General features: G+C 36.8%; 1 protein-coding gene across 1 annotated transcript; it reads left to right on the top strand.

The window, feature by feature from the left end:
* Positions 1-2,839: 2,839 nt before the first annotated feature.
* Positions 2,840-14,806, top strand: LOC144434236 (sodium/glucose cotransporter 4-like). The gene is made up of 15 exons (XM_078122690.1): positions 2,840-2,929; positions 5,679-5,750; positions 6,070-6,174; positions 7,053-7,112; positions 7,407-7,511; positions 8,046-8,151; positions 8,979-9,059; positions 9,452-9,660; positions 10,423-10,558; positions 10,852-10,959; positions 11,373-11,523; positions 11,771-11,939; positions 12,970-13,185; positions 13,810-13,957; positions 14,532-14,806. Exons 1-15 carry the CDS (start codon positions 2,840-2,842, stop codon positions 14,804-14,806), a joined length of 2,031 nt encoding a protein of 676 aa, XP_077978816.1.
* The last annotated feature ends 8,092 nt before the right edge of the window (positions 14,807-22,898 follow it).

Raw genomic sequence — 22,898 nt, 5'->3', positions numbered from 1 at the left:
TGTAACATACTGGTAATAATTTAATACTTCTAATGTTACAGGAGACACAGAACTGTCTAGTATATCATTGGTGTAAAGAGTGTACATTCTTTAAGTTGAAATATTGTCTCAGATTGCCACAAATATCAAGAAGTGCAAGTCTTCAATTTTTATCAACTGTACATATCGTAAAACAAATGGTTATAAGTACGATGTTGATGTACATGTGCAACAAACTATGTCAGGAAAGAGTTCTTAATAGGAAACCATATCATAGATAATACACAGAAGATATACAAGAACCTCCACACAAGACGCTGAGAATCTTTCATGTCTCTCACCTTTCTGTTTACTTCGCGAGTGCAGCTTCATTCTAGAATGTTTCAGAACATCAACAGCTGAACTTTGAGGTTGAGACCTTCTTTCAAGCATGTAGTATGCCTCTTAAGAAGACTTCTGGTTTCAGATGAGTTGAAAGCTTACAATGTACCTGGTAGGCAACAACAAGAACAACAAGAACAACAACAACAACAACACACCGGTATGATGACACCCCATCATATCTATAACTACATTCAAGCATATATCAGTCATTTCAAGTAACCCCAACCTCTACCAACTTGTACTGATATTGTGCTTATATCATATATCACACACATGAAATAATTTGCAAAACTTTTAATTTTTTCCTTGTTTAACAAGTTAGGACAGCAAACAGGGTTTGGAATGTGACGATGGATTGAACACCAAACTATGACTGGGAAGATGGTTGATATTCAACTGCATTGTAACGGAAACTGTATGTTCTCAGTGTGACATTGAGATAATGAAACTGTAAAATAGACTGTTAACACAAGTTATTACTTAATGACCTTATGCTGGTACAAATAAATACATGGTGACCAAAATGAGCATTATAAGTGTAAATATTCACATCACTTATTTCCATGGTAATTGGAAAGGGTAAAGATGAATATTCTGTACAACAGTCTATTGTAATGTATTCAATATTTGAATTTGTGAAGTCACTGTGTGACATAACTAAAATGTATTAGTAAAAGTCTTTTGTACATACTTAAAAGAAATCAAACTGTAATTTTACGATTGATGAAATGATTTATGTTAAGTAAAGTTATACTTAATTATCAATTAATGTTAATTACAAGATATTGAATGAGAATAAAAGATAAAGGTTAGAAAAGAGAAAACTTGTGGTGGTTGTTCTTGAATGAGGGTGTGTTTGTTACCGGAATGTAATGTGCACTAAGATTTCATCATTGTTGTAACTTTCAAAGTTCATAACTTGGTGAAAGACGGACCAAACTACTGAAAGTTGCCATATGGATGAGGCTTGGTTAATATCTCTTTTGGATTTTTAATTTATTTATAAAGTAATTTTATCATGGCATTCTACTTGAATAAATATGAAACAACATATGCTAAGTCCTTGTTTGTAGCTTTTAATAATAAGTTGCAAAGGAATGGCAAATGTGTAAAATGTTTGTTATTGTACAACCCCTATCCGAGTGGATTCCAACGTAGCAGAAACCTGCAAATAGTCAATCTGAGTGAGACCCTTCTAATGTAAAGCATAGCTGACCAGACTATGTATTGAACATGCATGCATGCATGCATACATACATACATACATACATACATACATACATACATACATACATACATGCATGCATGCATGCATGCATGCATACATACATACCTACATACATACATACATACATACATACATACATACATACATACATACATACATACATACATACATACATACATGCATGCATGCATGCATGCATGCCTACCTACCTACCTACCTACCTACCTACCTACCTACCTACCTACATACCTACATATATACATACATACATACATACATACATACATACATACATACATACATACATACATACATAAATACATACATACATACATACATACATACATACATACATACCTACCTACCTACCTACCTACCTACCTACCTACCTACCTACCTACATACACACACACACACACACACACACATATACATACATATACATACATGCATACATACATATATAAATACATACATACATACATACATACATACATACATACATACATACATACATACATACATACATACATACATATGCACGCATGCATGCATGCATGGTATGTATACATACGGTATGTAGCGACGTAGTAAATCTTGACAGTCGGTTAGCCATTAGTCTATCAGAATCTTGTCAAGCAGTCATCAATACCACCCTACTAATTGTATAAACCATAACGGTGGTGTCATTTTATTAAAGTAATGGTGGTTAATTATATTATGGTCACTCCAATCAAATTTATGATACCATGCATTCAGTTCAAAGTTATGAATATGATAGTCATTATGGCTGTATGATGATAAATTATATCAAATGTACCAATTAATTATCGTGAATGTTGCAAAAGAACAAAAAACAAAACCTAGTTAATACGATGTAAATAAGGAGTTTTCAACAAACCAAGTGACTCATGAAAGTCGTATATTTTAGTCTACTAAACGTAGATTTGCTCCAACTTGAATCTGTATTCAAATGGAAATTGGTCTTTTTGCAGTGATTTTGAACTGTTTTGTAACGGCTTACAACGTAAGAAGTAGTGTTCATTACGATCGTGACGAGTGCCTTATCATAGTCCTACCGTAATATATAACTATATTATATGTATTTGTACAATGATATGAGAACTGACAGATTGAGATCAGTAGACCAGACCGCCCACACCCTTTCTTATAGTCTCTACGATCTGCACGGAGAACACACTTGTTATTTCATCTTGTGACGTTATTCTTGGACACTACCAAACAAAAATGGTCTATTCCACTGATACACAACTTGGAACATGGGATATAGTGGTTGTCGTTGCATATTTTTGCTTCGTTTTCGCTGTCGGCATTTTCGTAAGTAACCAGAGATTTATGAATAAGACATTGTATATGGAAGATAACTTAAGGGCAGAAGTTAGGGAGCCTTCAGTAATTTTAGGGGGTGGGGACGGGGAAACCAGTCCGCGGCTGTTGCGTAAAATGTTACCCTCTCCCGATTCTGTTGTGCCAAGAAGTGTCCATCCCCCACCTTACTTTAGCTTTCTTAAACATGCCTTGCCCCCACACACCCCCCCCCCGCCTCAAATATTCTAAAATATTATTTAAATATGGTGTCTAGCGTGGAAATGGACACGGACTTACTCCCACCGCTGCCACCATGTTGAAAGTTTTTTTCCCATTGCCACTAACAAGGTAAATTTGTGTGAAGGAATGGCATCCATGAAAACATTTTTGGACCCCATTGGCTGAGCTGAAGGCCAGAACACCCAGAGACCTATAATGAGTACACTCCCGACATGATTGGGACAGAGGTCAAAATCTTCACAACATACCCCTACTATCTTACTCAACTGTTCCTGTTTTACGTCTGTGAGACCCTTTCCTCTCCTCAAATCACAACTCAACTGACCGTTATTTGACTCTATGGTTGTCGGGTTTTGATGTGGATAACCCTAACAGACGTGGCAATAGTGGGATGCTAAAATAGTGCATAGTTAGACATAGTCTAGTTCCTGTACGGTATCGTTACCATTTAAACCTCCACTCACATACGTGGTTTAGTTAAAAACCCCGTTGGCTTCCAGACTAAGTTAGACAAAACAATGAGTCAAAATAAAATGTGACTTCTATTTTCGATAATATGATCCTCCCCGAGAACAGATTTGCAAAAATCGACACCCCATCCCCCGTCCCCTGAAATTACAGAAGGCTCCCTTAAAGCTTGTGCTATTGTTAGCGACTTTGACGTTGTAGCAGGCATTTCAAACAATCTATATGCTTATACATGTAAGGTATGAAGTGAATGTAACCCAAGACTTGGTTTTGAAGTTTTGACAATGACAGACATTCGTTAGCACTTTGCAGCACTGCCAAGCTGGACTTACTTGAATGAGGCAATGTAAGCCAAATATTTCGGTATAAAATACACTCCGAAAAAAACATCAGAACTTTACATTAACCAGCAAAACAATTTGTCATACTGTTATACCTTCTTTAGTGTTAATTTTATATAAGTACGCTTACTTACTTTGTTTGTTTGTTTTGGTTTGTTTTCATATTTTGATGTGTGAAATCGATGGCTCTGAGAGGGAAAGATTTTGATAAACTTATTACGTGTGTATACAATCTCAAGAAGCTCATTGGGCTTGCAAAACAACGAGACTGTGTGCCTTTAAGAATGAAATCCCGGAAGTGTGGTAAATTTCGGTAGCATGGAAAACCCAGAATCCGGAATGCGTGAAAATACTAACAAAACATTCAATTTACTATTCTAGTATAATGTCAATGTCAATGCCACATGCTTTCTATAACATCACAATTTGTGTTTTGGCATCAACTGCATATTGTTAATGTCATTTTATTTATGGTTATATATGTGTGGGTTTTTTCTTTTTTCTCGTTTTACTCTTTTTTCCAATTTTTTCATGTGCAAATTAAACCGAAGCGAGTTATTTCGATTATGGCAATAGAGCGATAATGAATATGTGAGCTGATTTACTGATATGGCTCTGTAAATATTATATTAGCATGCAACCTTTCCAAATTAAAGTACTCTGTCATGATATCATATATATATTTCTGTCAGTGTGTTGACTGTGTCACTTTTATACAATCGATTTGTGTTGACGAGTCTGCCAACGCTGTCAGAGTTTATTTGTATTCTGGTCACACATTAACGAATGCCTGGAAAACACTTGACAACAATATTTATCTCGGTTATAAAAAAAAACAGTTGACACAAAACAGAGAAAATATGTAGAAACAGCTAACAAACGATGAACTCAGAATGTTCGACAAATTTTGATTTATCATATTATAATTCATAATTATGAAATGTTATAAATGTCAATAGAAGCTAACGTTGTAACATGTATAATGGTTGACATTTATCCCGCCTCTCAATCCTCTTTGCTAGACAAGAGTACAAATGACCAGGTTTATATGTCTTTGTGGCTTACTCACATGTTCAACACAAAGGCCAAACATTGTTTTAGTCTAGTTGGTATCTATGGCTTCGATTCTCAAGATCTCTCTTCATCATCCTCTTCGAAGCCACGGTTAGCCTCTCACACTATTTCACTCGAAATCACATAACCACACAGCCTCGGACTAACACGATGCTAATGCGCCTGGCTTAATATCTGCATATACAGTTTCAGTTGTAATGGCAGTGTTTCAAAGGAAAAGTCTTATCGGTCTTATTTCTGCCTTTTAGTACAGTTGTGTTGATAACTTCTATCAATAAACATACTATTGTGGGTGATAAAATAAGATCTCGTTTAGCATAAGATTTACTCAACTTTTGAAATCTTCAAGCTCAAGTGCACGCGGCATGTTTTCTGCCATTTGGGTGATTTCGAAGTCACAGTGCAATATGTCTGACCGGATCGTGCCTTTTTTTTCGGTTCGTTTATGTTATTTACTGTGATTATGTATATTTCAACTAAATCGAAGCCTATATATATCTTGGAGGGGACCTCCTATTAAGGTCTATGAGTGAAGATAAATGCTAAATTCTACAGATCTCTGCACATTTATGTGTACATTGTGTAATACGTTATTCTAAATATAATTAACAACTTTTGTTTTATTTTATTTTTAGTCTATGTGCCGTTCAAATAGAAGCAATGTTGGAGGCTATTTTTTGGCGGGAAGAAGCATGAACTGGTGGCTGGTGAGACGATGTTTCCTTTCACTTCTCAAATATTTCTATTACCAGTTTTACTCTCAATTAATTCATAAAATTAAAGAACCGTAACCCCCGTCTCTTGATAAGTTGAAAGCGGTGTTTTGAGTGATTCGTGTCTCTTGTTTTGAATTTGTAATTCTGAGGAGTTTTGGTAAAATTTATTTTCTAACTCTAATAAGTAAACATTCTTGTTGATGAAAACTGACCCAGTCACTGGGCTGTGTTATGACCGTCTTCTTATTACAGTCCCCCTAAACACTGACTATGACTTTCAAAACATGACGCCTTCTTCTTACTTTAATAGGTTGGGTTGTCGTTGTTTGCCAGTAACATTGGCAGTGAACATTTTATAGGACTTGCTGGTAATGGAGCTGCAGGTGGACTCGCTACATACTTGTTTGAAATCAATGTAAGTCCCACCATCGATTGGTTTATTCTTTTGCCACTATTAACCAAATTAGAGTTTTAAAGCGCCCCCCCCCATCGCACTGTCAGTTTTTCGTGCCATATGCTCTCTTCAGCCCCCCCCCTCCCCCGATAAAAAATTCCACTCGTTCCCTAACCCAAATTGTTTTAAAGGAGAGTTTGAAATATTCTGCTCTTGATTTGTGGCTCTTTGAATTACATTAAACCTCTGGAGCGGTCTTTTACCATCTTTATTTGCAGACTTTCTTGTGACACCCCTCCCACTAGCAGCCACCATAATGTAACTGTATCCCTCTCATTAAGATAAAAAGGAAATGCCCTACTAGAAAAGTATCCCCAAGTATATGTTATAGCTAAATGTGAGATGTCCGATTTCTGCTGGCAAAGCCTACGTCGATTTGAAAAGAAATCTCTAATGGATTGTGTACATCTTGTATTCACTTGTCAATTGTAAACTATCAGTGTGCCCATACCTTTGTACATCTGCAGCGTGTGCAGGGTTGGGGTACAATCCCCACTCCCCCCCCGGCATAAATTCTATCCGTTCCCTTATCTCGTTCCAAATGTGTCATCATAAAATGTCAGGGTGCCAATATTTAATATTTTGAACTGAACTCTTAAACCTGTCAAGTTTTTTTTTTTCATGGGGGACAATGTCCTTGTTAGCTTAACGCTTATATCATTGTTAGTTTAATTTGATAGGTCAAAAGTTAAGCTACAAACTTAAAGACAAAAAATATGTATAATTTATGACAAAGCACTTCCACGTTGTGCAATTCTGTATGGTTGACAAAGAACGAGAAAATTACATGTACTGTGTGTCTTACAAATAAAATTAATATATTATTTTTCCATTTTCAGGCGATATTCTGTCTGGTGATGTTGGGCTGGGTTTTCCTACCCGTCTACATTGCTTGTGGTGTAAGTAAATCCAACTATTACACGTGTAGTTACTTCTAATTTTAGATTTTGCGTGTAGACCTCCGAGGTCATTCTCACCCCATCTGAATTTGTATAGGGGTGGGGGTGGGGGGGGGCTGGGTTTGATGATCTCTAAGGTTTGGAATAGACACATTTTTTTCTACCGGAATCGAATATATGTGTATTTTACAGTTACATGTAAGTTGGTGTATATGCTCTATACAATTAACATTGTTTGGTGGGTATTAGGTATGGTGAGTTGATGAAGTTTGATCATTATTGTTCATTTTTCAGGTATCAACTATGCCGGAATATTTGAATAAGCGATTCGGACGTCAGCGTCTGAGAGTCTGTTTGACAGCATATGCTTTGTTGTTGTACGTTTTTGTCAAAGTGTCGGTGAGTATATGATAAATTGATCTCTTGATTTTGAGTACCTTGTGTACATATTCATTCGTCATCGAAATATATATGACAACGTACACAATCAATCAAGCTATCAAGCAATCAATCAAAAGGAATTTTATCGCACCAGATTCCAAAACCATTGTTTTATTCAATGGCACCAAAAAAAATACAACTCACACCACATATTCTCTGTTGAACAGATATTATGTCGTCTGTTTGTTCCTTTGTTTAGATTAGATGCTTGTTACAAGTATCCAATGTACAGAGGTCCATAGTCTGAGAGTGAGTTTGAAAATGTCCGGCCACCATACATATCTTGTTCTTGAACTGTGTCGAAAACAAGAATCACTTTGTTACCATATGATAAAACCGTACCATGGCTTTGGCGTTTTAAGAAGTTACTCGTCCGGAGAATTGGCTATCTAACTTTACACACTAGCTCGACAGAATTCTGGCGAACGACATAGCCAATTCTCTGGGCTATAAAGTTACCCAAATGGATTATGCTACTTTTTTTCTCTCCAGGTCGATCTGTTTGCGGGCGCTATATTCATCCAACAAGCTTTACGATGGAATCTTTACGTGTCTATCATCTTCATTCTCGGTGTAACTGCTCTGTTCACCATGGCAGGTGAGGTTAATATATTGGAATTTATATTCGACGGCCTTCTGGAATAAAATGTCTGTCATGAACGAAAATACAACATATGCTCGTTGCCTTCAAAGATTTGACGTCGTTTGTTTTTTGTCATAAATGCAGATAGTTTTAATTTAAAAATTAATCATAGGCCTGGTATTCAAACTTGTGACTTTCTGTTCTATTTGCTATGTGTAAATTGCCTTGGAATGAAACTTTCTCATATACATATATGCATCCCAAATTTTGTAGTACACACATTGCCTCCTTATAACTAGTCCGTATGTGGAGTCCAGAATAATGAAACAACAATTTGCAAAGCTTGACATGATTGTTTCCATAGTAACATGGAAGCCATGCGGATTGAGATTCTAAATATTGATTTTAAATCCCAATCCGCAAGGATTCCAGGCTAATATCCATAGCTACACTTGGAGGGATCTTTAGTCACCCAGGGTGACGGTAGCGGAAGAACAAATCACGCCGCTCTATCTTGAGATGTCTAAAACTATTTGCACACGCACACATGCGCGCGCACACGCACACACGCAGACAGACACACACACACACACACACACATACATACATACATACATACATACACCAGCTACATAAACAAACATACAAACTGATATGTCCAATACAATGCCTGTGTGCAATATTTTGAAACGATCCAGTCGATTCATTGTTCTTTGGACTTTCGAAAACTTAGGAAAGACCGCTAAAACATCACCATAGTCCTCGAATTGTGCAAGTGAGATAAACACAGAATCATATATCTATAACATTAATTGACTTAATGTGATTTGATGATTGAACAGGTGGTTTGACGGCTGTCATGTACACGGATGCTCTACAAAGTTTCATCATGGTAGCGGGCGCTATTGTCCTTTCCGTACTCAGTAAGTATCAAACGTAATTTATACTAATATAGTTACATTAACTTCGTCGTACTGAATACTTCCATTCAAAAGTATTTGAACAAGTCTGGTAAATATTTACTAATTTAGACACATCGCGACTTTGTTCTGACCGTTGTGTATTACAACCAACGAATTTATATTAGACGCCATTCGCAAACATCTCGAAAAGTAGTGAAGTTCGGCGTCATTTTCGAACTTAAATATTTGTGGTGTCCCACTCTGCTCTGCTTCCGAGACGAAATTATTGAAATAGGCTAGCGCCCTTAATAGCTAATTCCCGATCATATGCATAATATAACACTGCGTACATTTTATCAATATTCATATTTGTAATGATATTAATGCGATATTTCATCATTTTCGTCCAACAGGTTTTATAGAAATAGGCAGTTATTCTAACTTGAAAGAAAAGTACATGGATGCTATGCCAAATATAACACGATATACTAATTATACATGTGGTACACCACGTGATGATGCGTTCAATATGGTTCGTGATCCAGTCGACTCTGATTGGCCATTCCCTGGTCTGTTGTTCAGATCTACCGTCATATCTCTTTGGAATTGGTGTGCTGACCAGGTAACCACATTACCATAAGATAACGGAGTCAGCAGCTCCGAAATGATGCTAGTGTTATTACTGAGACGTGCGCATGATCAGTTAGGTATTTGCTTTAGACACATGCGCAGTGCAATTGCAGAAGTCAGTGTCTCAGGTTATTCCCCAGACTCTGAGATGGAAACGCTTATACATAAAGGCTCGATGCACTGAGGATGGCATTACAAATGACCCTCTTTCGACGCTGATAGTAAATTTGATAGTACTTTCTCACATGATTGGCATAGATTTTGATAGAGAAAATGTCTGATGCAAAGAAATGTTGAGTACGTGCGATTTCACCCACCTCTGTCTACGACCAGCAAAATGTATATCTTGCTTAGATTGGTATAGTATCAAGAAACTGTATGCAGAGATACACAAAGCAATTATGCTTTACTTTTTGAAAAAGCAAAATATTCTGTTCTGGACATTTCTAGACAGATTTCACCTTATAGCTCACAGGAAGGGCAGTAAGGTTTTCATAGATTAAAGTTACATAAATCTATGGTCTTCCTAATTCTAGCACAGTGTCAGTGATGCCTACTTAGTTCCTCTCATACGGTGAAGTCGACAGACGAGCAATTATAGAGTCGTGTATAATTCATCCTTCGTTTAGCTCGACCAGGCGTTCCAAACCGTTACCTGTTTATAAGTTACTTTCTCTGGTATTGTTAGATTTATAGTTAATTTATCGTCCCGTGCAGCATTAAAATGATGTTGATTTTCCCCTTTTCCATATAGATTATTGTTCAGCGTGTTCTAGCTGCAAAGACCATACCACATGCAAGAGGAGGCAGCGTACTGGCAAGTTACCTCAAGATTTTACCTTTGTTTTTAATGATGTTTCCCGGTATGATTAGCAGAGCACTGTGGCCAGGTAAGTACTTGGGATTTAATTGTTCATCAAGTAAATAAAGTAGGGGTTAACGGAGAGCGAGAGTTACCCTTGTTGTGTTACTCCACAATGAAGAAGGTCATATCGAATGTTTACGCCGTACTGAATAAAATGGTAGGAGAGAACAGTATCAAACACGCAAAATGTCGAAAGGAAATGCATATAACGTCAGTTCTCAAGTCTGCATATGTAAATTCCCCTTTCTCTTTATCATGGAATATGTAACCTTCGAGGAAGTGGAACTTATCGTGTATTGTTTTTATTCTCGTTTTCAGAGGAGATTGCTTGTGCCGATCCAGAAACCTGTTTAGCAGTATGCGACAATGAACTTAGTTGTAGTAACATTGCCTATCCTAAATTGATATTGGAACTTATGCCAGAAGGTATAGTGTGAACTATTTACTCTGTTCTATATCATGTTATATCAAGTGTGGGGATGCCACTATTGTACAGTAATGCACTGGATACATTCATCGACAAACTCTGTCTTAGTATTAATATTTACCACATACCATAAGGTGATAAGGTTATACTTTATACAGGTATATGTAGTAACGTATATGCTAGCCATGCTTGTATGGCTGTAGTGAACGTTGCACTCCACACATAGGGGAGGGGGTGGGGTCGAGTGACAACAGTCGAGAATCGAGTCACGGACCCGCACACGCCATGCAGGCAGGGCTACTTATATGCATGATAAATAAGTGCATACGTTATCAAACAATCCCTTCTAGTGAGCAACAAACTTGTTAGTTTTCTTTATCATACGTTATTTCTATTTCAAACCACTGTATAGGTCTTCGTGGTTTGATGATGGCGGTGATGTTGTCAGCTTTGATGAGTTCGCTGACTTCCATTTTCAACAGCGCCAGCACTGTGTTTACTTTAGATGTATGGAAAAGACTCCGCAAGGACGCCAAGCAAAGAGAGTTGATGATAGTTGGAAGGTAATACACCCATTGACTCGAATTAATACTATACCAATAAGTTTAAACAGGTGGTTTGAAAGAAAGTATTAAAAAGTGAAAAGCGAAGAAGAAGACAGGCATTCTACGGAGAATTGAGAGGGAGGGGATTCTTCGCATTTTAATCCAAGAAATAGGTGATTCGTCAGTGTACTTCTTCTGTCTTTCAAAACACCAATATCAATATATTGTTTAATAGTTGCGTTTTTTTATTATTTTTTTTTCACAGAGTATTTGTCTTGGTTTTAGCAGCAATTGGTATCCTATGGATACCAGTGATGATGTCACAAGGAGGGGGCCAATTAATGGAGTACATATGGGCAATTACGTCATACCTAGCTGCACCAATCACTGCGCTGTTCTTATGTGCAGTTTTCTTTCCAAGAGCCAACGAACAGGTAGAGCTCGTTGCGAATCAATCTTGGATGGCGACATTTTCCTTTAAAAATTTGATTTTTGAATAATTTTACCGTTTGAATAATTTCTAACATATATGTTTCTAAATTGGATTAATTATTAAACATGTGTGTGTGGTGAGTGGGGTGGGGGTGGGGGTGGGAGTGAGTGCGTGTGAAAAGTGAAATCACATTTGGTTAAAATCCATCAAAACCAAGTCTCGCATAATTCATAAACACAGTGCATCGACCTCTTGAAAATGGGTAATTCTTGGCATTTAATTACAATAAATATTTGTAGCGATGGAATGTTTTCAGTCTTTGCATTCCTGTACCAATCCTTATTTCCCACGTGGTATGATATTCATACTTTGATTTATCAACATTCACATACGTACGGTGACACCATACATACCACTATGCTTTACTTCATAATATCAATACAAAGCCAACAAGTATAACTCTATCTATCGATGTAGCCCAAATCACCGAATTGTCAATTTCAGACAGCACCCTATTTTGGTTCACTTTGTACATTACATCAATAACTGTCCGTCCATTACGTAATTAGTGAGAGATGACATAAACGGCAGTAGTGGCATATAAATACCACATTATATACATTTATTGCATCCCGTTTGGATCAGGGGCTCGATCACTATGTAAGTTAGGAATAGTCCAGGCAGTAAAATTAAATAAGTACATTGCTAAAAAATATAGAGAATATGACTATTAAATCAGGCACAGAAAAACAACAAAAAACAACAAAGGTGTACGCTTGGGAAGAAGAGAAAAACACAAGCGATCAACACTTCAAATGTTAGTAGTCGACAGATCTAATCTATTCTTTTGACTTAGGAAAGTCAGTTCTGTCAGTTCTGTCTTCAAATTGCATCATAAGAATATATGATGAGTTTATCTATTTGTTTGCTAAGTGACCCCATTTGTAGTGTTTGTATTATCTCCTATGAATAAACACTTACCAATAAAATTATGATATATTAATACTTACTTGTCATTTTTCTCGTGACAGGGTTCTTTCTGGGGTTTGGTAACTGGCATGGTGATTGGATTGACACGTATGGTCCTGTCTTTCATCTTCCCTAGTCCTGCATGCTGGGAGGAAGACACCCGACCATCGTGGCTGTCATTCTTGCACCATAGTTATTTCTCGATGGCTTTGTTTATATTCTGTGTTATTTTAATTGTTATTGTAAGTCTGATGACCGATCCACTGCCAGAATACAAGGTAAGAAACACAGACATACATGTACACTTGTGAATAGAATGTCGAATCAAATTGTAACACTATAGCTCTACGATCCTCTGCCAGAATAAAAGGTAAGAAACACAGGCACTTGTAAACAGATCTAGAATATTCAACCAAACTACGATCCTCTGTCAGTGTAAGGAACACAGACACCTGTGTACAGGTTGTGAAATCTCAGACCACTATAAGAAATCAAACTCTACGATCTATTTTCAGAATTGATGAAAGGTATACGCTCATACCACTATAGTGGTCTGAGGTATAAGGAACACGGGCTTTTGTGAACAGAAGTCAACCAAACAATGATATATACTTCACATTCACCCAGAATCAAGCTAAGGAACACCGACACTTGTACTTGTGAACAAAATGTTCAACCAAAGCTGTGCCAATCCCTTATGTTTTAGACCTAGAAATTATGTTTACCGAAACAAAAACTGTTTGCCAATGTTGGATATTCCACTCCAGTGTCGGTGGTATTGTAACAGTCATGGCTTGTAATAGCAATATGACAGTATTGTGTTTTTGTACCATGCTGCGCTGATAAAATCCTTTCTAAAGTACCGAAAATTAACACTTACATGTTCTTATTTCTGTTCGTAGATCGTAGGTACAACTTTCTTCACTCGGGATGAGATATATCAACCTGAAGACGAAGTAAGCGAAGATGGCAACGCAGGGGTATTTGAAAATGAAATGACTAAATCTCACCCTGATTCTTTTAAAACAGGGAAGAGCTACTCAATGGAATGTAAGTAATGTTGATATTAGGTGGCATTCTATCATTTTGACATTCCTGATAAAACCTTACGTTGTCTCTGACTCTTAAAGAGATACATGTAATATTTACAGAATCATCCTGTAAGACTTACGAATGTTAGAAATTAAATGTCAACACAACACGTACATGATAATTTGCCACTTTTGATTTACGACTTTTGTCTATAACCTAGGAGGTTTCATCCGAGCGTTCTTGGAGGTATAAGAATAACTTTTCATCTTTCACCCTGGAAGAGGTATTGTGGCAATATATCATATAGGAACACAGCAGTTAGTTGCTATGTTTTCCATTCGACGATGACAGCTAACGTACTACTGTTATGTCACTTAGGGAGCTACCATTACCGCTTTAGGTTATCATATCGTTCTCGTATCCCACACGTAGGTAAACCGATATACCATAAAGTACGTACACCGTGTCGGGGCGTCCCGACATATTGGCCAACGCCGTGCCGCTGATTGCGTGGCATATGAACGTCATTAACGTTGTATCTCACTGACACTTATAGCGCTAAGTCAAAACAAATTTACTCTTCTCCTTTTAGTGCACGAAATCAAAACAGACATCAAGGCAGAGGTGAAAACAGTCGATGATGACGTTACCGATGATAGAAACCAGTCTCCATTGAAACGAGCATTTGGTTGGATATGTGGGTTGTCTGGATCGGAGGCCGATAACGAAGACAGTGCTAAAATAACAGAGGAGCAGATAGAGAAACTACGAGCAACAAACACCAAACCGGTGTGGAAATATTTCCTTAATATCAATGTTGTTTTATTGTTCGCCGTCGAAATTGGCATTATTGTATATTTCCGTTGATAAAACTAGAATCTTGTAATGTTGTGAGTTTGTTGTCTGGAATTGGTTATATCTTATTTTGCTTTTACTCGATGCAGAAGTTCAGAGTTACTGCAAGTTCAAGCATGTGCATTTCGTAGTGCAGAGTAATGACATTCTCTCAGTATAAAATAGTGGAGAGGGTAAAGTGAACAAATCCATATCATTTTTTGCATATGAATACAGTCGAGGAAAATTCCACATGATCTTCAAATTGTGTTTTCAAACTGACGCCAATGTCATGTTTGTAAGAGTAACGTCGACACCAATAAGATATGGCGGATGGTTTATTCAGCGACTCACCAAAACTGTCTAATTCTCCATGTAATGACCTTGATAGGAAATGAAAGTCCAGGGGCAACGCACCCCCTTCCCCCAACCTTAGCTTTCCACTTACCGGAAAAATAATCTTGCACATGACATGTAAAATGCTAGAAGACGCAATGAATCACATTTGTATTGTCAGTAAGTAAAGATATTACTAGTCGAGTGAACAATTTATTGGAATCACACGTATGAAATAAACTCACATAACGACACAAGACGTCAATTTTGTGGTTCCAAAATCTTCAAGGTGTGCATTAAGTACTTGTCTACTAAATTAGCATAATTTTTAGACCAATAACTTGTTTATAGTATACTAGATCTAGAGGTACACTGCTAAATGCCTAACAATCATTTTTCGAGGCCTAATGTGCATCTTGGGTACTTGATGAAATTCGTTATTAAATTTAGTATCATAAATTATAACTTTCTGTAATATGTTCAAAGTACTTATGAAGTGCTTCTCTATATAAATTCCATATTTAGTACAAGGAAGAAAAATTGTACTTTAATGTCTGTCTGCAATATATCGTCTCCAATTTCTGACGATGGAATCTTAAGTCAAATGTATGGCAACCATTATGATCATGCCCATACCTGCAGATTTTTAATAACTTTGTCTGTTATTTAAACCATGGAATAAAAAAAAACCAGTGCTATGATTGTAATAAATCAAATGAATTCGAGAAACATATGGGTATGTGTATTATGATTACAAATAATGATTGAGTGACCGCACGTAACCTTGCCCCGAGCTGATAAAGGTCTGCACGGAACACACTTGTTGTTTCATCTTGTAACGTTATTCCTGAACACCAAGCAAAAATGGTCTATTCCACTGGTACAGAACTTGGAACATGCGATATAGTGGTTGTCGTTGTATTTATTTTCAGTTCGCTTCGTTTTTCTAAGTAATCAGAAAGTTAGAAATGTGTATACACTTTCTATCTTTAGCTGAAAGTTCCATTCATGTATTAAAGACGTTAATTTTATAACACACGTAGTCTCGGTTACCCAAACTCTCGCCGTTGAGGGCATCACCCCCGATGTAACAATATAGAGCTTTCAATATCAATATATCAATGTAAGTTCACTCAAAATTCGCGTGATTATTTTCTCTGAATGTTGAATATTTACTTTGACCAAGAAAGCAATTTGACAACCAAAGAATGTTGACTTCGACGTAACATTGTCTTTTTAAAATGAAATTCTGTAAAAGCGAGGTAATTTTAAACATTACGGTTGATGTTTAAAATACTAATACATTCTTGGGTCTTTTTGTACAGTGTCAATAAATGTAACAGCTCATATGGGATGTCTACATGAAATTGTCTAGCCTGCTGATTTGTTGGTAAGTATAGTTGAAATTTGATGTGTCAGACATATCCTTGCCTTCGTGTGTCACAAAGTCAATATATTTTTTATCTCGGTTACAATGCCGCCGGAGGGTCTTCCGTGACTACGCCCCCAGCGGCCAGTCTGGGTATCTAACTGAGACTACGTCTCCACATACAAGTTCATCATTACAAACTAATTATGCATAGACTAGTAACTCATTGACTAATTGTAGCAAAGTCTAAAACGAATTGGATAAAACTACAGAGAGGTGTGGGCAAAAAAATAACCGAAATATTTTCCAAAGGCCCCCCCCCCCCCGCCTCCAACCCTCGTAAATTCTGCCCGTTCCCCTACAGCGTTGCTGTCATGAAATAGGAAAGTTAACACTAATTACTAAGGATTATACATTTATCTATGAGCTTAGCAACCTACTGAATGAAAATAAAATTTCAATAATCGAACAACAATAATTATTTTTAAAATGTGCACTGACAAGGCAATACGCCAGGAAAAGATCAGGGGGTACCACTCTCTATACTGTGGAATGGGTAAGCCCCTTATTGACTGGTCACGTGATTATGACGACATAAAAGGGAATCTATTATCACGCGGTCTACGGCGTGAGGACAGCGGACGGAGCAGTGGCAATCTACAGCAGTAAACTTGTTTCTCGTGGTAAGCTGACAACGTACGTTTGCCATTAACTTTGAGGGTTCCCAACAAGTGTATATATGATATCTTATAATTGTGGTTGATGTCATGCAATCTGTTCACCCTTCAATAGGCCAACAACATTATGGTATGACCCTTGTCCTCGACCTAATTCCTGATTCGTTTGGCCAAATAGGGAGAAGAATGGTTTCTGGTGACACAGAAACAATAAATTTGTGGAATAAATAATTGATTTTTAAATTTGGGAGCAAAATGTTTAATACAAGGATAAAACTTTTCTTTCGTAGGACAAAATATTATTTTTGTGGTTCGAAATAGAAATACCAAAGCAAAACGTTAAATTTTCTTAGACAAAACTTTCTTTTTACAGAGCAGAAAATTTACAAAATGTTTGATTTTTTATTTGAAACATTAGAACCAACTTTTGTAACAACAAGACTTAAAAGATCTCATTACAAACTATTAATCCTTAGAGCAGTACACCAAGTTTTTGCGAAAACACTTTAAATTTGTGTAAAAAGTGTTTTTATGTCAAGCCAAAATATGAATATAATAAGTCCATTAAAATCTTACAATCTGATTACTGAAACATCATTTGTCACTGTACAGCCTCCTTTTCCTATCGAGGACATTTACTAAACACTCCGATGCAAAATTAATGTTTGGGAACGAAACAGTTCCATTCGAGGACAAAACTTTTTTTGTGTTGACGGAAGTTGGACTATATGAAGGAAATTGGTTATATATCCTACAATCAGTGTGATTTAAGTAATTTCACCCATCATGTACGTCTGGGTTCATTCTAGACTGATGCCAGTAACTATTTCCATGATTTGATGACTTGCATAACCCTGTGCGGCATGGCCGGCAGTGCATTGTGGTCACTATGTAGAAGGAGACAATTACTGTTGTCTAAAAGACTCTTTACTGTATTATTACGCCAAAATGTTGTATAAATATTTTGCTAAAATTCAAAACCATTGGTTTCAAAGTATCATAGTCTGGAAGGTTCAGTGCTTGGTTCGCTTATGTATGTGGATGGAACGCCAGGGTAAGTGTCATACCATTTGTTGAATTTTTATCATATGTTTGAAAATAAAGTACATTAGGCTGTGATAACAACGTAGAGGCCATTATGACGGCTTCACTTAGTCAAACTTTAATAGAATTGTCATTTTACGTTGATGAGCGTAAACGACAGCCTTCCACCGGAACCATCATGGTACAAAATAAATTAGACACACGCAGACAGAGGAAACCACCGGAGCAGTACCATATATAGTTGAAATTTTCATCCGGGGGTTACACTCTCCATAGACATGATAGACGTACATGGAATGTATTTGGGGAATCCCCTTACTTGTCACGTGATTGAGTTTGTGCATAAATACGCTGACCTTGCCACCATATTAACACAGTCATACAGTGTCGTCGATGTCGTAACAGTCATATGTGTAAGTAGCTGACTTTTTATTTGATTTTATTCCTTATTGTTCTCTGTAGTCTAGTGTCGTGACGGACCGTATTCGATAAGTACGTTATCTTCGTACTATTTGTATAGTTCCTGACGAACCGTATTCCGTACTACGTTAACCTACGTTATGATCTTGAAAACCACCGGAGTCTACTTCCGTAGTTCGTACGGTCAAAGTTCGTCATTATGTATGCACGATTTTTTAATAGTGGATTGATTTTTTAATCGTCCTTTTGAAATATAGTAAAACACAATTTATTCTTTCGCCACAATTCAAATATATCAAGCCGATGGCAGTAGTAACATATAAGATCTACTATGTAAGTATCTATGTTGTAGGCTGGGCAAACCACCGGAGTCGGAAAGCTTCTCCCGGGGGGATACACACCGGTATTTAATCAGAAACGTTGAAAGCGCGTATTTGCCGCTATTGAGATCTACGACTAATATGATATTTGGTCGAACAGTTTTGAAGGAAATAGTCTACTATTAAACTAGAACAACATACAGTTTCTAGAATTAACTGTACATATTAAGAAAGAGATGGTGCTTAGGGCAACGCCTACCCCCGCTGAATGGGATTTTTGATACTTAGGGATTTGGTGTTGTACCATTCCGGAGTATAAACCGTAAAGGCAGTGTAGAATTGAAAACCACCGGAGTCTACTTCCATAGTGCGTGTAAATAAATGGTCAAAGTTGGTGATTATGTATACACTTAAAGATTTTATTTGTAATAGTGGATTTATTTTTTATCTTCCGTTTTAATATAGTAAAACACACGTTGTCCTTTCTCCACAATTCAAACATATCGAGCCAATGGCAGTACTAACATATAAGATCTACTATGTAAGTAGCTGTGTTGTAGGCTGGCCAAACCACCGGAGGCTGAAAGTTTCTTTTGGGGGATACACCCCGATATTTATCACCATTCAAAATGAAAAAGTGACAGTAGAAACGTACAATGGTGATATGACGGAGGAATGTAGTGTACGTAATTAACTAAGTAATTCTAGTTCATTTTGTAAATGGTCATATTTTACCCATGATCGTGATAAAAAAAGAACATTTTTGTTTCGAACCGCAGACACCAGTACATTGTAAGCCTGGTTTAAACCGTCTGAATATTTAAAACTTGTTTTACAATTCAATTTCACTCATCATGTACGTCTGCGGTCATTCTAGAGTGATGCCTACAAATATTTCGCCAGTTCCTTTACCTGCTCAAATAGCAAAATGTGGGAAAACTGGCGTTCGAAAAAATATTAAAGTATAACAGTGAAATTCCGATAAAAAAATCCCGTGTTTTTTTCATTGAAGGAACTTTTCACGAATTCTATGAAATGCAGGAATAGAATAATTTGAGATAAAAATGAGAGAGAAAAATCCGTAATACGTACCATATTTCCTGAAGGCATGTAACGAAAAGGCACACTTCATAGAAGGTTGAAAAAATAGTCTTGACTTATAAGACCCCTACCTATAAATTGAAACACCGTGATTATTCATATTTTAGTCAATCAAAATGACAGCAGTGGAGATAAAAGCAACTGTTTTCAGATTAAGGGTCATGTCGCTTCAATCACCGAGTTGATGACTTGCATACCACTACAGCCAGTAATGCGTGGTGGTCGCTATGATATAGAAGGAGACACGTTCTAAGTCTAAACAAATCATGAAACTACAGTTACCCAAATATTTACTATTTATTATTACACCAAAATTATAAAAGTTTTGCTAAGATTCAAAATTCTTGTTTCAAAGTATCATAACTCTTTGTTAAATTTTTATAATATTGTTTGAAATAAAATTCACTCAATAAAGTACATTAGGCTGTGGTTAACAAGGTATAGGCCATTATGACGACTTGACTTAGTCAAACTTTAATAGTAGAGTGGTAATGTTACCTTGATAAGTAAAGACAGCAATCTACTGAGCCTGGTACAAAAAAGGGTTGTAGTTTTAGACATACGCAGACAAAACCACCGGAGCAGTACCATATATGTACTTTTCATCCGGGGGTTACACGCTCCGTAGACATGGTAGACGTACAGGAATGCATTCGTCCCCTTACTTGTCACGTGATTAAGCCTGACTGAAAAAGGGTTATAGTTTTAAACATACGCAGACACAGAGGAAAAACACCGGAGCAGTACTATAATTGAACATTTCATCCGGGGGTTACTATCCATAGACATGATAGACATACAGGAATGTATTCGGGGAATCCCCTTACTTGTCACGTGATTGAAGTTATTGTTGCTTGGCACTACTAGTGCTAGGCTGACCTTACAACACTTTTTAGGAAAGTCTTACAGTGTCGTCGAGTCGAAGTGGTATACATCTGACTGATTTTGTAGGAGTAAGTAGCTGACTTTTTATTTCATTTTATGACCTTCTTGTTCTCTGCGATTAATGTCAATGATTGCCATATGATAGCAACTTAATTGTATAAATATTGGAACAGTCTAGTTCAGATTTTAAATCAGAAACGTGTATTTGCCACCAATGAGATCTACGTAAGGCTTGTTATTTTGCCGAACGGTTTCGACGGAAATAGTCTACTCTATAGAACTAGAACTACGTGTAGTAGTATCTATAATTAATTGTACATATTAAGAAAAAGACAACCTGTACCCATCGCTCTGAATGGGAAATCAGATTTGGGGATTACGTTGCTCTGTCATTCAAAGGATATAAACCGTAAACGCAGCGTAGATTTGAAAACCACCAGAGTCTACTTCTGTAGTTCGTGTAAAAGGTCAAAGTTCGTGATTATGTATACATGATTTTAAAATAGTGGATTGATTTTTTAATCGTCCTTTTTAATATAGTAAAACACAATTTATCCTTTTGCTACAATTCAAATATATCAAGCCGATGGCAGTAGTAACATATAAGATCTACTATGTAAGTAGCTATGTTGTAGGCTGGGCAAACCACCGGAGTCTGAAAGCTTCTCCCGGGGGATACACACCGGTATTTAATCAGAAACGTTGAAAGTGCATATTTGCCGCCATTGAGATCTACGGCTAATATGGTATTTGGTCGAACGGTTTTGACGGAAATAGTCTACTCTTAAACTAGAACAACATGTAGTTTCTAGAATTAATTGTACATATTAAGAGAGATGGTGATTAGGACAACCCCTACCCCGCTGAATGGGATTTTTGATACATGGGGATTCGGTGTTGTACCATTCAAGAGTATAAACCGTAAAGGCAGCGTAGAAATTGAAAACCACCGGAGTCTACTTCCGTAGTGTGTGTAAATAAATGGTCAAAGTTGGTGATTATGTATACACTTAAAGATTTTATTTGTAACAGTGGATTGATTGTTTTAATCTTCCGTTTTAATATAGTAAAACACACATTGTTCTTTCTCCACAATTCAAACATATCAAGCCAATGGCTGTACTAACATAATAGTATAAGATCTACTAAAGTTGTAGGCTGGGCAAACCACCGGAGCATGCAAGCAAATAGCAAAATATGGCAAATCTGGCGTTTGAAAAAAATATATTGAAGTATAACAATGACATTCCTATTGACAAATCGCTTGTCTTTTTCATTGAAGGAACTTTTCACGAGTTCCATGAAAAGCATGTATAGAATAAATATGATGAAAAAATTGACAAAAAACCCCCGCTAAGACCCGTACCTATGATTGAAATGCTGTGATTATTCATGTTTAGTCAATCAAAATGACAGCAGTGGATATAAAAGCAACCGTTTGCAGATTAAGGGTCATGTCGCTTCAGTCACTGAGTTGATGACTTGCATACCACGACAGCCAGTAATGCATGGTGGTCGCTATGATGTAGAAGGAGACAAGTTCTAAGTCTACACAAATGATGAAACTACACTTACCCAAATATTTACTATATATTATTACAACAAAATTATAAAGGTTTTGCTAAGATTCAAAATCCTTGTTTCAAATCTTTGTCAAATTTTTATAATATTGTTTGAAATAAAATTCACTCAATAAAGTACATTAGGCTGTGGTTAACAAGGTATAGGCCATTATGACGACTTGACTTAGTCAAACTTTAATAGTAGAGTGGCCAGGTTACCTTGATGAGTAACGACAGCCTTCTACTGAGCTTGATACAAAAAGGTTTGTAGTTTTAGACATACGCAGACACAGAGGAAAACCACCGGAGCAATACCGTAGTTGAACTTTTCATCCGGGGGTTACACTCTCCATAGACATTATAGACATACAGGAATGTATTCGGGGAATCCCCTTACTTGTCACGTGATTG

The sequence above is a fragment of the Glandiceps talaboti genome, chromosome 4 (assembly GCF_964340395.1).
Source record: "Glandiceps talaboti chromosome 4, keGlaTala1.1, whole genome shotgun sequence".
Lineage (NCBI taxonomy): Eukaryota > Metazoa > Hemichordata > Enteropneusta > Spengelidae > Glandiceps > Glandiceps talaboti.
The sequence above is the reverse complement of the archived record's forward strand: the minus strand, read 5'-3'. Positions and strand labels throughout refer to the sequence as shown.